This window comes from Mytilus trossulus, chromosome 2 (genome assembly GCF_036588685.1).
Source record: "Mytilus trossulus isolate FHL-02 chromosome 2, PNRI_Mtr1.1.1.hap1, whole genome shotgun sequence".
NCBI lineage: Eukaryota > Metazoa > Mollusca > Bivalvia > Mytilida > Mytilidae > Mytilus > Mytilus trossulus.
The window spans coordinates 3,366,965-3,381,296 of NC_086374.1; the positions used below are offsets into that span (position 1 = coordinate 3,366,965).

Consider the following 14,332-nt stretch of genomic DNA (forward strand, 5'->3'; position numbering starts at 1 on the left):
GAAATGGTTACCATCAGGTTAGTCATACATACGTGATGATGTAAACAGTGCTAAACGTGCGCTTTTTTCATTATCATCTCCATATCCGCAAGATCACCTAAGAAAAGAGATTGTTAGACGGAAAGGATTTCGGCTGAAACCAGGTCAATAAATCATATACCGCTTATCAGTTTCGTACGTGATTATCCATAAGTTGGTTCAAATCCTTTTTTGAATGGTGCAACATAGATTTTTGTTTGGCGTAAATGAAATCCAATTTCTCGCAAATGCAAATCGCCGCAGAATATATGCAAGTCTAAAATTGTGGCAAAGAATGTATAACAGTTGACGTTTGACTGGCACGCAATTATTGCTCACATAATAAAGGAAATGAGGAGAACAAAGCGCCTTCAGGAATAATAATTTGATTATTTTTTTCCGAAAGTAGTTTTATTTTCATTAAACTGAAGAATTTAAGTGTATTTTGAATGTCCCTTTGGTATCTTTCGCCACTATTTTATGTAGTTAAACTTCTAAATAAGCATAAAGTCTAGACAAGGGAAGGTAATATGTAAATCACAGTGGATATCTTTTTTTCTTTTTTTAGTGATGTTTTTTGACCGAAAGAAATCAATTGAAAATTTCGTCTGTGAAGTCAAACTATTGATCAAGAAGTTATATATGAGGATTTTACAAGGTTGTTAAACTTCTAAGAGATAAAGTGAAATATCACAAACGTACCGTCGTTCAAACTACTTTCAATGAATTAATATATTACGAAGTTAATACTATATGAGGGGAATTCTTCGGGTATTAAAGAAAGAAAATATTGATAATCTTGTTTTTTATTAAGATATAACGTGATTATAATTTTTAATACACAAAACAATGTTGATTAATGTGACCTTTTAATAAATATACTGTTGTTCAAACTAAAAACTTAATATTAAATTAATAACATAATACATATGTGTATTGTATATCTGCCAACAATATCATTTAGGCACACAATTAATTTTGCTTTGTGTTTGGTACACTACGTGGGTTATAATAGTACTGGTATCAATGCTAGTACAACAGCACTGGTCACGTGGTTGATGACATCACGACTGGTATCAATGCTTGTACAACAGCACTGGTCACTGGATTGATGACACCATGGCTGGCATCAATGCTAGTACAACAGCACTGGTCACGTGGTTGATGACACCATGAAGGCTACTGGTATTAATGCTAGTACAACAACACTGGTCACTGGGTTGATTACACCATGACTGGTATCAATGCTAGTACAACAGCACTGGTCATTGGGTTGATGACACCATGACTGGTATCAACGCTAGTGCAACAGCACTGGTATCTGGGTTGATGACACCATGACTGGTATCAATGCTAGTACAACAGCACTGGTCACTGGGCTGATGACACCATGACTGGTATCAATGCTAGTACAACAGCACTGGTCACTGGGTTGATGACACCTTGACTGGTATCAATGCTAGTACAACAGCACTGGTCACTGGGTTGATGACACCATGACTGGTATCAATGCTAATACAACAGAACTGGTCACTGGGTTGATGACACCATGACTGGTATCAATGCTAGTACAACAGCACTGGTCACTGGGCTGGTGACACCATGACTGGTATCAATGCTAGTACAACAGCACTGGTCACTGGGCTGGTGACACCATGAAGGCTACTAGGCTAATAATACTGGTATAAATGCTAGTACAACAGCACTGGTCATTGGGTTGATGACACCATGACTGGTATCAATGCTAGTACAACAGCACTGGTCACTGGGTTGATGACACCATGACTGGTATCAATGCTAGTACAACAGCACTGGTCACTGGGCTGATGACACCACGAAGGCTACTAGGCTAATAATACTGATATCGATGCTAGTACAACAGCACTGGTCACTGGGTTGATGACACCATGACTGGTTTCAATGCTAGTACATCAGCACTGGTCACTGGGTTGATGACACCATGACTGGTTTCAATGCTAGTACATCAGCACTGGTCACTGGGTTGATGACACCATGACTGGTATCAATGCTAGTACAACAGCACTGGTCACTGGGTTGATGACACCATGACTGGTATCAATGCTAGTACAACAGCACTGGTCACTGGGTTGATGACACCATGCCTGGTATCAATGTTAGTACAACAGCACTGGTCACTGGGCTGATGACACCATGACTGGTATCAGTGCTAGTACAACAGCACTGGTCACTGGGCTGATGACACCATGAAGGCTACTAGGCTAATAATACTGGTATCAATGTTAGTACAACAGCACTGGTCATTGGGTTGATGACACCACGACTGGTATCAATGCTAGTACAACAGCACTGGTCACTGGGCTGATGACACCATGACTGGTATCAATACTAGTACAACAGCACTGGTCACTGGGCTGATGACACCATGAAGGCTACTAGGCTAATAATACTGATATCAATGCTAGTACAACAGCACTGGTCACCGAGCTGATGACACCATGAAGGCTACTAGGCTAATAATACTGGTATCAATGCTAGTACAACAGCACTGGTCACTGGATTGATGACACCATAAAGGCTACTAGGCTAATGATACTAATATGTAAATAGATATAAGAAGATGTGGCATGACTGCTAATGAGACAATTCTCCATCCAACGTATATTTCCCTAGCAGTGGTGTCTTCAACACACTTATTCTTTCTTTCGTGTGGAATTAAATAAGAAAAAAAACCCATTCAAAATAACAATGGTAAATATTTACATACCCGTATGATTCAAATAACATTATGCAGTAACTAAAGACATTTTAAGATATGGTACTTCAAAAAAGATTTATATGTTGTATGGAAGGAAACGCAAATATTTACATAAATCACTTTTAAAGATCAATATCATAAAGAAATTTATTGTGTTCTCGGAACGAAAACAAGCTAAAATTAGCATAAAAGCCTCTCGTAATGGTCGTAAAGTATTTAAATTTAATGTTCCTACAAACATGCGAGTTATATCAAACATTTTAGTAGTATTTTGACCTTGCACATCGTTCTATTTCAATGCCAGCAGGTGTATACTACAACATGTAGTCAATGTTATTGGAGTTATTGTATATATATATATATATGAAGGTGTGGTATGAGTGACAATGAGACAACTCTCCATCCAAGTCAAAATTTATAATAGAAAAACCATTATTGTTCAAAGTACGGTCTTCAACACGGAGCCTTGGCATACACCGAACAGTAAGCTATAAAGGGCCCCCACAAATGACTAGTTTTAAATCATTCAATCGGGAAAAACCAACGGTTTAATCTATATAAAAAAAACGAGAACCAAGAAATACACACCAACAAACGACAACTACTGAACATCGGGTTATGAATATATATAAAAAAGAAGATGTGGTATGTTTGCCAATGAGACAACTCTACACAAGAGACAAGATGACACAGACATCTAACTATAGGTCACCGTACGGCCTTCAACAATGAGCAAAGCCCATAGTCGTCAGCATATATGAATGTTTACAACACATATTTACAACTGTGCTTGGATACATGTAGCTGCTTATGATTAGTACCATATTTAAAACTACAAATTTCAAGGAGGATATTCATATAAGCAGTCCATTACATTATTTGTTTCTATCAAGAAGTGATTACAACTGTATTACATGTATATTTCATGTTGTCCATCTTGTATTTCCAATCAGAAGTAAAATCCATCTGGTAAGACAGTTTTAAAAAAGTCGGAAGAACATTCAATGGAAAGACACATAACGGTTTTATTTTTTGATATTGGTAAATTTAGACGTTACACAATAGAAGAATGACTAACTTGTAAGTATTCAAATTGTTTAACATGGTAAACGATAAAAACACCTATGTTTTTCCCCGATTACGACGATATCGACAAATAAAGACTACACTGACTAACATTTGTTAAGTTTGCGAGATAAAATCTATTCACGCATGTATAGAAACCTGAAAGCAGTTTGGATTGAATAATAACACAAACTTACAGAAAATGTAACGTCGAAAATAAATAGTTTTTGTGTGTTATTGTTTTATATATTTTAAATACTACTGATGTATGATGTAAAGCTGTATTGTAGACGTGTGTCAGTCTGTAACATCTTCTTTTTTTGTTACAGAAAACCATCAACGTACTGATGTTTACTTATTATTCGGATTTCTACATATCATAAATGATAAACCTATTATCATAACATTAACTAAAATTTAGTACAGACTTTAAAATTGAAAAATGGAAAAGGTGAATGTTTTAAATAGACAACAACCCAACAAAAGAGCAGACAACACCAATGAGTCGTCAACGCATCGAAGAAATCACGCACTCGGAGTCGGGTTTCAGCTGGCCACTACACAACAATGAATGCTAGTTAAGCGAAATGGATGCTACACTAAACTCCAAAGCATATAAATGACCCAAAATAAAAAAAAAACACATAAAACTAACAAAACTAAAAAAGGAGTTTCTATTTGTAATTTGGAGCGTTGTGTTATTTGGACTTGGTATGTCTTCTTAATGGAATCTGCATCTATTGCCATACGAGCAAGTGATTGCGATCAAAGGACTATTTTGAATAAGCCATCACCTTCACCCAAAATAAACAATTAATTATCAAATTTTCCCCCTTCGAAATTAACAGTTGATTTGGACTTTTGAATTACCAATGCAATTCAAAAACTATGAGAAATACTAACAACAGACAATCAAAGACTATCCAAACTTTTTTAGGAAACATTAAAAAATACCAGTACGATAGCATGACGTGAAGAAATCCGAAATAATACACAAATTAGTTTTAGCACTTTATAAATACAGCTGTTTCTCAAACCACGCCTCTTTTAGGGAGATATATAACATTCATAGATATGTTAATTTGTTAACGTACTGGTTCCCTGGTATGATCTCTGTATTTTATCTCATAGAGACATAACTTGGGAATGTTACCAGTAGTATAGGTAAGCGCCTAACATAAAATTTAATTCTGAGGAAGTCCAATAGTGGTGGTAGGGGTAGTTTGGTATTTTAGTATAAGTTTAAACTCTTAGAAGTTCAGGAAAATATAAATGTTGAAAAATATGCCATATAGCCCTTTATTTTGACCTTTGAAGAAAATCGCATATCAATTTTTCGTTCTGGGATATAATTTTTCACGAAATTTCATAGTAAAAGTGTCACAGATTTAGCCGTAACGGGAGTTCGTATGGGAAATTGCCGTTGTCTTTATTGACAGAATTGCAACCTATAAATGGAAACATGTAAAATATAGTTTTATAAAGCAGGAGAACAATGTATTTATCTTAATATGATCAAAAACTCGACAAAAACCACATAAGTTAAAGCTCACAATCGACAAACATAGACACGATTTCTCAATCTTTACAGCACAAAAGATCAAAAACAATATTGTTTTCTGTTGTTTGAAGTTCAATATTTTAAGATAAATTGAAGAGCCGGCAATTAATATTATAGTTCTCACTGCATGTTGTCACATTTTATTTATACATTTTGCATGCATACAAAGTTTCATTAAAAATTTCATTAAATAGGATAAAATATTAAAATATTGTAATTTTGGGGGATCATATATGGTGAGAAGAGAATATTAGTAAACTATCAAAAGTAAAACAGACAATACTAAATTTAAACAATCTATGGACAAAAGTCGAAGAATAATGATAGTTTTATAAAAATATTTAAAAAAAAAGTGTATCTTAGAACCAATTAAAACAAAGACATTAAATAGAAGTGGATTTCGGTGGGTAAATCTACTTCATTATTTATAAAGATCTGTTTTTGAAAAGGGGGCATTGTAAATGTGTGAATAAATATGTACAAACTGACATATCGTCTTGCGTTAATTACTGGTAAAGCGTTACTTTAGTAAGTTGATTATATTTTCAGCATTTACTTAATTTGGGTTCACTGCCTTGTTTTGTTTTTGCCTTTATAACATCGTGTTTAAGGAGTTTATTTTCGCTTTAATATAAGCCCATGACTGAAAGAATGTGAAACAACAAATACTAGCAATATGAGATTTTAATTTCTAATCCGTGTTAAACACGATATAGAGATTATAAACTGGCAAACGAGACATGATAAAAAAATCTAAGAGGAAAAGAATGGTATAGAATTTTTGTATTTACCCAAAAGGGACCCAGGGGGCATATAACAAATACACAATGTTATTATAAACATTTAAAGAACAGTAATAAATTCAATCTAGACAAGAGATATGTAATAAAAAAAAACCACCTTAAAACAACATCAACATGTATCAGAACATGGATTGTACTTAACAGCAATTATCTTCCTGATTTCAGCAATGACATGAGGTTTGTCAAGGGTGTATTTTACAATAGATCAAATATACAATTTCAAGGAAGGCAAACACACTTGGCGCTGACTTCAGACGATGTTATCAGAAATTCATACATATGTAAATAACATACGCTACCTATTTGAACAAGTGTCCTTATTTCTCGCGAATTATTTTATGATCCTTTATGAACAAGCCACACAATGTTATAGGACTTTTACAGTAGTATGATGTGTCATTTGAGTTGACAATAGATGGAAGTTATTATACATCACTGAAAATTGAACAGATCTTCTTCTTCTTTTTCTTCTTCCAAGTAAGGAACCATATTCATACTGAATGTTTTTTGGTCCCGCGAAAACATACTTTACTTTAAATAATCTTTTACATAAGATCAAACCAACAATCCAGCTGTATGTTAAATGAACCAACACACAAACGAACAAGAGGTTTGTGAGACTCTTGAACGTATCTCTATGTTAAAGAAAACAACCTACCTCAATATAAGATAGACATATCACAATAAACAAATGGGTTACTTCCATTCTATAATCGTAAGAAACATTGTTCTGACATTCATATTAATCCAGTCTTCATTTCAATGACTTGAAAATTAAATGAAATGTGTCCCTATTAAATCTATTTCTGAAGAAATTAAACTTCTTATATTTCACACGTATGTGTACATAGGTATAAACGTTTGTATTATCGTGACAAATTCTAACAAAGTTTTATGGTATAAGCAAAACTTGATACAAGTTAGGACGCACAGTGCCTCCTATCTGTGCTACCAATTTCGCAACCATTTAAAAATGTCGGTTCTACTGTATATACCTGTGTAAATCAATAAATCAATTGAAGTTTTTGAATTGTATAGGTAGATACGTTCTAGCAAGTCTGGAGCTTATTTAAATCTTTTAAATGTAATAATCTAGGCCTTGTGCATATCAGATTAATAATGTAATAATCGACCTGTCCTTTAAAAGGGCTTTCGTTTCTGCAATATACAGTTGATAATTGTAAATAAACGGATTTATTTCTTCATGCATTAAGAAATATTGATAAAAGGTAAAATAATAAGATTATATCTCGAGCATTATAAACAGGGCATGAAAGTAAGAAACTCATCAGATCTCATCAGATATCGATTTGATGTTCGCAGCATTAATCGGAAAGAATTGTTGCAGACCTACTCTTAAATGTGTCGCTTTAGTTGCCAGTAAAATTTGTTACAAAACCTCACTGCACCTGGTTTTTAAATATAAAAGCATCAGCATAAAGTTGTTTCGGACATATATAGATGTGTGTCCAGACTATAGACACACAAGGTTAATGTGTCAATCATTATCCGACACACGTGATTAATGTGTCAATCACTATAAGACATATTAGGTTACTTTGAATAAGAATAAGAAGAATAAGAATTTTATTAGTTTGAAATCCAAACAATAGGATTGTTACTAAAATACACAACAAAGACAAACAAACAGACAGGCATATTAAAATTAAAAGAAAGAAAAAGAAAAACATAGATTATTAGATTAATAGTATTAATTATAATACTATTTTTGACAGCATGCCTCCTCTTTAAAGTTATCAATTAAAATATTACGCTTATGTATAAAAAAAATTATGTTATGATATATGAGGGGGAGGACAGGGCTAAGGGAGACAGAGAGAAAGGGGGTAGGAGAAAGGAGAAAGGGGGTGGGAGAAAGGAGAAAGGGGGTAGGAGAAAGGAGAGGAAGGCTGGGAGAAAGGAGAAAAAGTTGGAGAAAAAAAAATAAAATATGAAAAAATAAAATATCTCTCTTTTTTCCCGGTAAATTGAAAAAAATAAAATAAGGAGAAGAGGGGTAGGAGAAAGGAGAACAGGTGTGGGAGAAGGGAGAAGGATTCCCCCCTGTCCTCCCCCTCATATATACATTACACAGTTCATATATTGACATTATAATTGTTTCTCTCATTATATATTTCACTTATGTAGTTAACAATGATAAGTAAAATATCACATTCTTCGCAGGAAAATATAAAATCAAATTTGTTTTCTTCACTCATGGAATTAAAACAGGGGACAATATTAGAAATTTCATCGAACATTTTGATCCTAGTTTTATTAATTTCTGAACATGTTATGATAAAATGGAATTCATCTTCCAACTCTTTATGGCATAAAGGACATATTCTATTTTCTAGAGCTGTTTTGTTGTATCTACCACGTTCAACAGCCAACATACTATTACTTATTCTTATTTTAGCATAATTTTTTTTAACATTTTTATCTAAATTCAATAAAAGGTACTTTTCTAGTTCATACTTAACTTTAAATTTTCTATAAGTTCTTAGTTTATTTCCATTTATTGAATTATCATCATTTAAGAGACAATTTCTCCAAAATATAATGTAATTTTCATTGAGCTTCTTCACGACGGCTAAAAGTAATCGTTTTTTAGAGAAGGTACATTGAATTTCCCAAACATGAGTGAAATTCAATTTTGAAAGTAGCATTTTAACTTTTGAAGCAAATCCATCATTTAACTGCTTGTTAGCTTTATAAACCTTATATAATAAAGACTCATTTTCATTTTCATTTGACTTTAAAATATGTAACCAAAATCCTACAGAAGACCTAAGGGCCTGTATACCAATAGGGTACATTCCCAATTCAGCTAATACAGCTGTATTTACTGCCTTTAACATTTAGAAGACCTTTCGCAAATTTGATTTGGAGTTTTACTGATTCCATAGATAAATATTGAGATTCAAGAGTTTTGTTGTTCTTCACAATATATAGCGACCATATCTCACTACAATACAGTACTATTGGGCTAACACAAGAATTAAATAGTTTCATGTGGGAAGAAATATCCATCTTATCTGAGTAGAGTATTTTTTTAATACAAAACAATGCCTTAGAAGCTTTTTTACATAGGAGATTTACAGCATTAGTGAAAATTCCTGATGCCTTGAATAGTATACCTAAATATTTATATTCTGTGCAACATTCAATCACTTCATTATTCAATAATAACTGGTCTTTTGTAAGTTTTTTACCACTTTTATTAAATATCATTGTTTTTGTCTTGTCAAGATTGACAGTCAAGTTCCAGTTTTCACAACAAGTATTTAACTTGTTTTGTAAACCTTCTGAGGATTCTGATATTAATACTAAGTCATCAGCATATAAAAGACTCGACAATTTTAAGTCATGTAATGTTACAGGATCACATGTGTTATCACACATTGATGTTAAATCATTTATATAAAAAGAAAATAAGGTAGGACTTAGAATGCAGCCTTGTTTTACTCCAACTGTGGAAGGGAACATATTAGTAATGCCTTCAGTGACTTTACATGCAAATAAAACTTCTTTGTACATATCATTTAGAATATTAAAAAATGGTCCATTTATGTTATATTCAGCAAGTTTGTGCAACAGAGCCTCTCTATTTATAGTGTCAAAAGCTTTTTTAAAATCAATAAAACATGCATATATTCTTTTGTTTGATTTAAAAGCCTTATCAATAATAGTTTTTAAAGTAAGGATGTGATCACTAGTTCTGCATCCTTTTTTGAATCCAATCTGTTCACGACAAATAATATTATTAGTTTCTGAATACTTTTCTAAACGGTTATACAAAACTCTTGTGAACATTTTTCCTAAGCAGCTAGAAAGTGCTATACCTCTGTAGTTTGAGGGGTTATTAAAACACCCTCCTTTGAATATTGGTTTAATATAATTTTCTCTCCATTTAGAAGGATATATAAAAAGAATTAAGTTAAATAATTTAACATACATGTTGACGTTCATAGTACAAGATATTTTTAACATTTCATTTGTTACTCCATCAGAACCACATGCTTTCTTATTTTTCAAGGCTTTCATAGCAAGACGCACTTCCTCTGCAGTTATCCTGACATTCAATTTTTTGTTGCAATTATTCAAAAGTTTATCATCAGCACATGATTTAAAACCAGAATTTATGTCATGGGTAGTATTCATTAGATTTTTTAAGTATTCAAACCATTCTTTAGCTTGAATGTTTGAACTAGGATCATTCAATTCTTTTTTCTTTAAAGTTTTATCAGTTTTCCAAAACTCATCTGAAGAATTATTTGATTCCAAAATTTTTGTCAGCATTTCATTTCTAAATTGTCTATAGTTTTTCCTTATTAATTTATTAAGTATCTTTTTTTTGGACATAACTTCTAATCTTAGTTGCTTATTCCATGGTTCTTTACACAATTTCCTAGCATGGTGTTTTAAGGCTCTAAACTGTGCTTCACATTCATTATTATAGTAGGGTTTTTTAACTTTTCGGAATTTACTTTTGTTATTCCTGAGCGTGGATCGTTTTGGGCCAAGAAAAGCAGCATTATACAATAAAGATGATATATTAGAAACATTTTCATTAATTTTTTCTTCTACACTGGACAAGTTATTTTGAATAGGAATTTCTGCTAAGCTTTCTATTTCAGAAATAATTGGTTGGAAGTCAGTTTCTAATAAGTTTAATTTAAATGTATTTTCATATTCATTACTCCATTTTATGCACTTTAAAGGAGTTTTTAAGTTTTCTGGGGGTTGCCTATTTATTTGAGACATGATATTTACTGTTATTGGACAATGATCTGATACTGTTGGTCAAATTTATTTATTGAAAAATTTGTGATACTTGGCAAGAACCCAGAGCTGCAAATACAGTAGTCATCAATAGAAGTTCCATTATGATTAAAAAATGTAATTTTTCCTTTGGAATCTCCTACAGTTCTTCCATTTAAAATTCTGAATTGAGCAGAAATGCATAACTCTATTAATTGTTTACCATAACTGTTGGTGTTTTGTGTTATCTCAGTACTTCTTGATATACTGCTATATAATTAATAGGTAAAAAATCATCTAGACTGTCATCAATTTCATTTGTAATATAATCAAACTCACTAACATTGATATGGGCATTCAAATCACCAATTAAAGCAATATTACCCTCTAAAGAAAATTTGGTAATATCTTGCTCTAGATTTTCAAATATTTGTTTATCACAATTAGTTAGCATAGTGTATGATGAGTTACTGGGCGGTATATACATGGAGCAGATGAATAGATTTTTCTCAAAGCCAAAATATTTTTTGTCAAGTTTAAACCACATTATGTCACTCATTGTTTTATCAATTAATTTAACACCTTGCAAAATTTCCTTTTTAATAAAAGTGGCTAAACCACCCCATACTCTATTAGTTTTAGACTGTCTGCAGTTAGTAAAACACTTGTATCCATTATAAAATAAAATATCCTTTGAGGAGGCATGTGTCTCTGATAAACATACAATATCAGATGTCATTATATTACTAAAATTTTCATCATCTAGTTTACATATTCTGTCTCCACTTAATTTTCTAAATAAACCATTAACATTCCATGAAGTAATTGATACATTTCTTGACACTTTAATACACATATTTTTGAGTTACAAATAAAAAAACCCAAACATCATGAACAAGGATAGGATTCTCATTAACCTTAGCTAATGCAATTAGCAAATGTATAATTCTTACTTTGAAGAGTCTGCGGACCTTGCACATTATTGTTTGATAAAACAAAATATTTCACTTTATTAAGTTTTTGTACATATAAATTGCTTTCTATATCATAACCGTTTTCTTTCTCTCACTTTGGATGATTGTACAGATATGCAAAAAAATGTATCATTGAAAAGAAGCATGCTACATGGATTAAAAAGGTGCGTGACAATACAACGCAAATCCTCTTGTGAAAAGCTCATATGAGATTGTGGTCAAATGTTTGTCAATATGCCGTATCTAATAAATCATTTCTTTCTTTCTGCAATATGAGACAACCTTTGTCAATGTTTTGTTTTTGTTTTTGTTGCATTGCTTTTTTCATTTTAGTTTTCAAGCGGATTAAAAAAGGTGAGTGATATTCCAAATTATCGTCCATATAATGTGGCTGCCTATATCACAGTGTGTTTTTGATTTTTTTGTAAAATGAATGTTTTATCCCCCCCCCCCCCCCCCCGCATTCCCGATTTTTAATAGTGATATATATTTTCTTTATAACAGCTTTAATCTTTGGACATTGTAGACTTTTCTATAGCAAAATGTGAAAATTCTTAATATGTTTTGATTCTATGTGAAGTTTGAAATCTGAACTTGATGTGTTCTCATTGTTTTGTCTGATAAGCATTTAAGACCTTGAAATTTTTTGACAGGAAACGTAAAAATCAGAACGCAAAATATCGTAAGCACCCCTAGTTTTTGGTGGGGTTCGTGTTGTTTATTCTTTAGTTTTCTATGTTGTGTCATGTGTACTATTGTTTTTCTGTTTGTCTTTTTCATTTTTAGCCATGGCGTTGTCAGTTTGTTTTAGATTTACGAGTTTGACTGTCCCTTTGGTATCTTTCGTCCCTCTTTTAACGACCAAACCATGTTGGTTAGTTGGAAACTGTCTGTGACCATTTATAAGGTAGACGCATAACCAGGAAATACGTAAATTACAACATTGCCGGATTAGTTCTACATGAACATTAATCTGTTTATTCACTATGAGATTATATTTTTTTCTTTGCCAACCAGTTCTGAATGTCAATAAAATAGCAAGCATGCGTTAAAACATTGTTCTCAGTAGATCTTAGCTATCGCGTTGAATGTGTATTTAATGAACGTATAAAAGAAAAGTGAATTGATTGATTGAATTATTGGCCTTCAACGCCAATTTCATTTCAGCACACAGTGCTATTGGCGGCGGTTACATTTTATTGGTGGAGGAAGTCGTAGTGCCTGGAGAGAACCATCTGTAGGAATACGGACAATCCTAGTCAATTAAGGTTTTGAACAGTCGATCACACCTGCCACGTGAGTGATAAGTAAACACAATTTCAGCTTTGACAGGATGGTCACTGAGCCCCCCAACAAAGTAAATTATCAGCATGTTATCATTGAGATGAGGATTGTTGTTCCCTCCTCCGGATGTACATGACAAAGAACAATATTGAAATGACAGAAAAATAAAGTTACAACGCTTTTATTGCTGTTCTTCATCGTAAATTCTTGTAAAGAAGTTGAACGCAATACAAAACTTTATAGCTTCTGTCATATTCCAGAAGACCCCTATGCAGAACTGTCTCAGACAATCGATATTCTTTAATAGCATTCGACACAATCTCCAGTGCAGTCTTTCGATGAATTCTTCCTAGAAATTCTACCAATTTAGTACGAGAAAAAGCTGCATGAGAAAAAAAAAATGCAAGCAAACAATCAGACCATTAATATATTCCTGGGGAAACATTACAGACAAGAAAGGCTAACGCTAACATGCGCAGTGAAAACGTATCAGAAAGATTCATCAATAAAAGAAAAAAATCCTGATGAAGCAAATTCTTTTAAACGATCCATGCATAACTGGAAATGATAAACACGACGACTGGTTGAACTACATCAACTCAGCATATAATAGAAACACAATTCTCAGAAAATGTGTCAGACAGAACAAAATGATCAATAAAAAAATTGCAAAATAAGACTACTAGTATATGTTTTGTAATAACTTCTTGCGATGTTGGCTTTTGGTAGGTTTATCTATAGCTAACTATATCACTGCAACGGTGTCACAGCATGGTCAACACCATCGCTAACTGAAAGAAAAGACTTTATGTTTTAGTTTATCTAAAATGCTAGCCGGACAAAAGGACACTCCGTAAAATAAACACTCGTATATTACAACCAACATTAAAATGCTATTTACATGTGCGTCCTCTCTCAATTTTTTTGGTTACATATGCATCCTTTCTCAGTATTGCGAAATTTTCATAATGAGGTAAAACTATGTCCCGCACGTTTTAATTGACTGTGCATTGCTTATTATTATTTTTTCTCTCACAGAGATCGTACAGAAGCAACTTAGACGAAATACGAATACACATAATTATACAAGCCAATCGTCCAACCATAAAAATAAACACGAATTTCA

The 14,332-nt window shown here is 32.7% G+C and overlaps 1 protein-coding gene across 1 annotated transcript in view; it reads right to left on the bottom strand.

Annotated features, from left to right (window-relative positions):
- Nucleotides 1–7,153, bottom strand: part of LOC134706285 (activating signal cointegrator 1 complex subunit 2 homolog) — a 53,071-nt gene extending 45,918 nt beyond the window's left edge. The window contains exon 1 of the mRNA XM_063565070.1: nt 6,843–7,153. Within this exon, the coding sequence (XP_063421140.1) occupies nt 6,843–6,890 (48 nt within the window). The 5' untranslated portion in view covers nt 6,891–7,153. The remainder of the gene's footprint in view (nt 1–6,842) is intronic.
- Between the last annotated feature and the right edge of the window lie 7,179 nt (nt 7,154–14,332).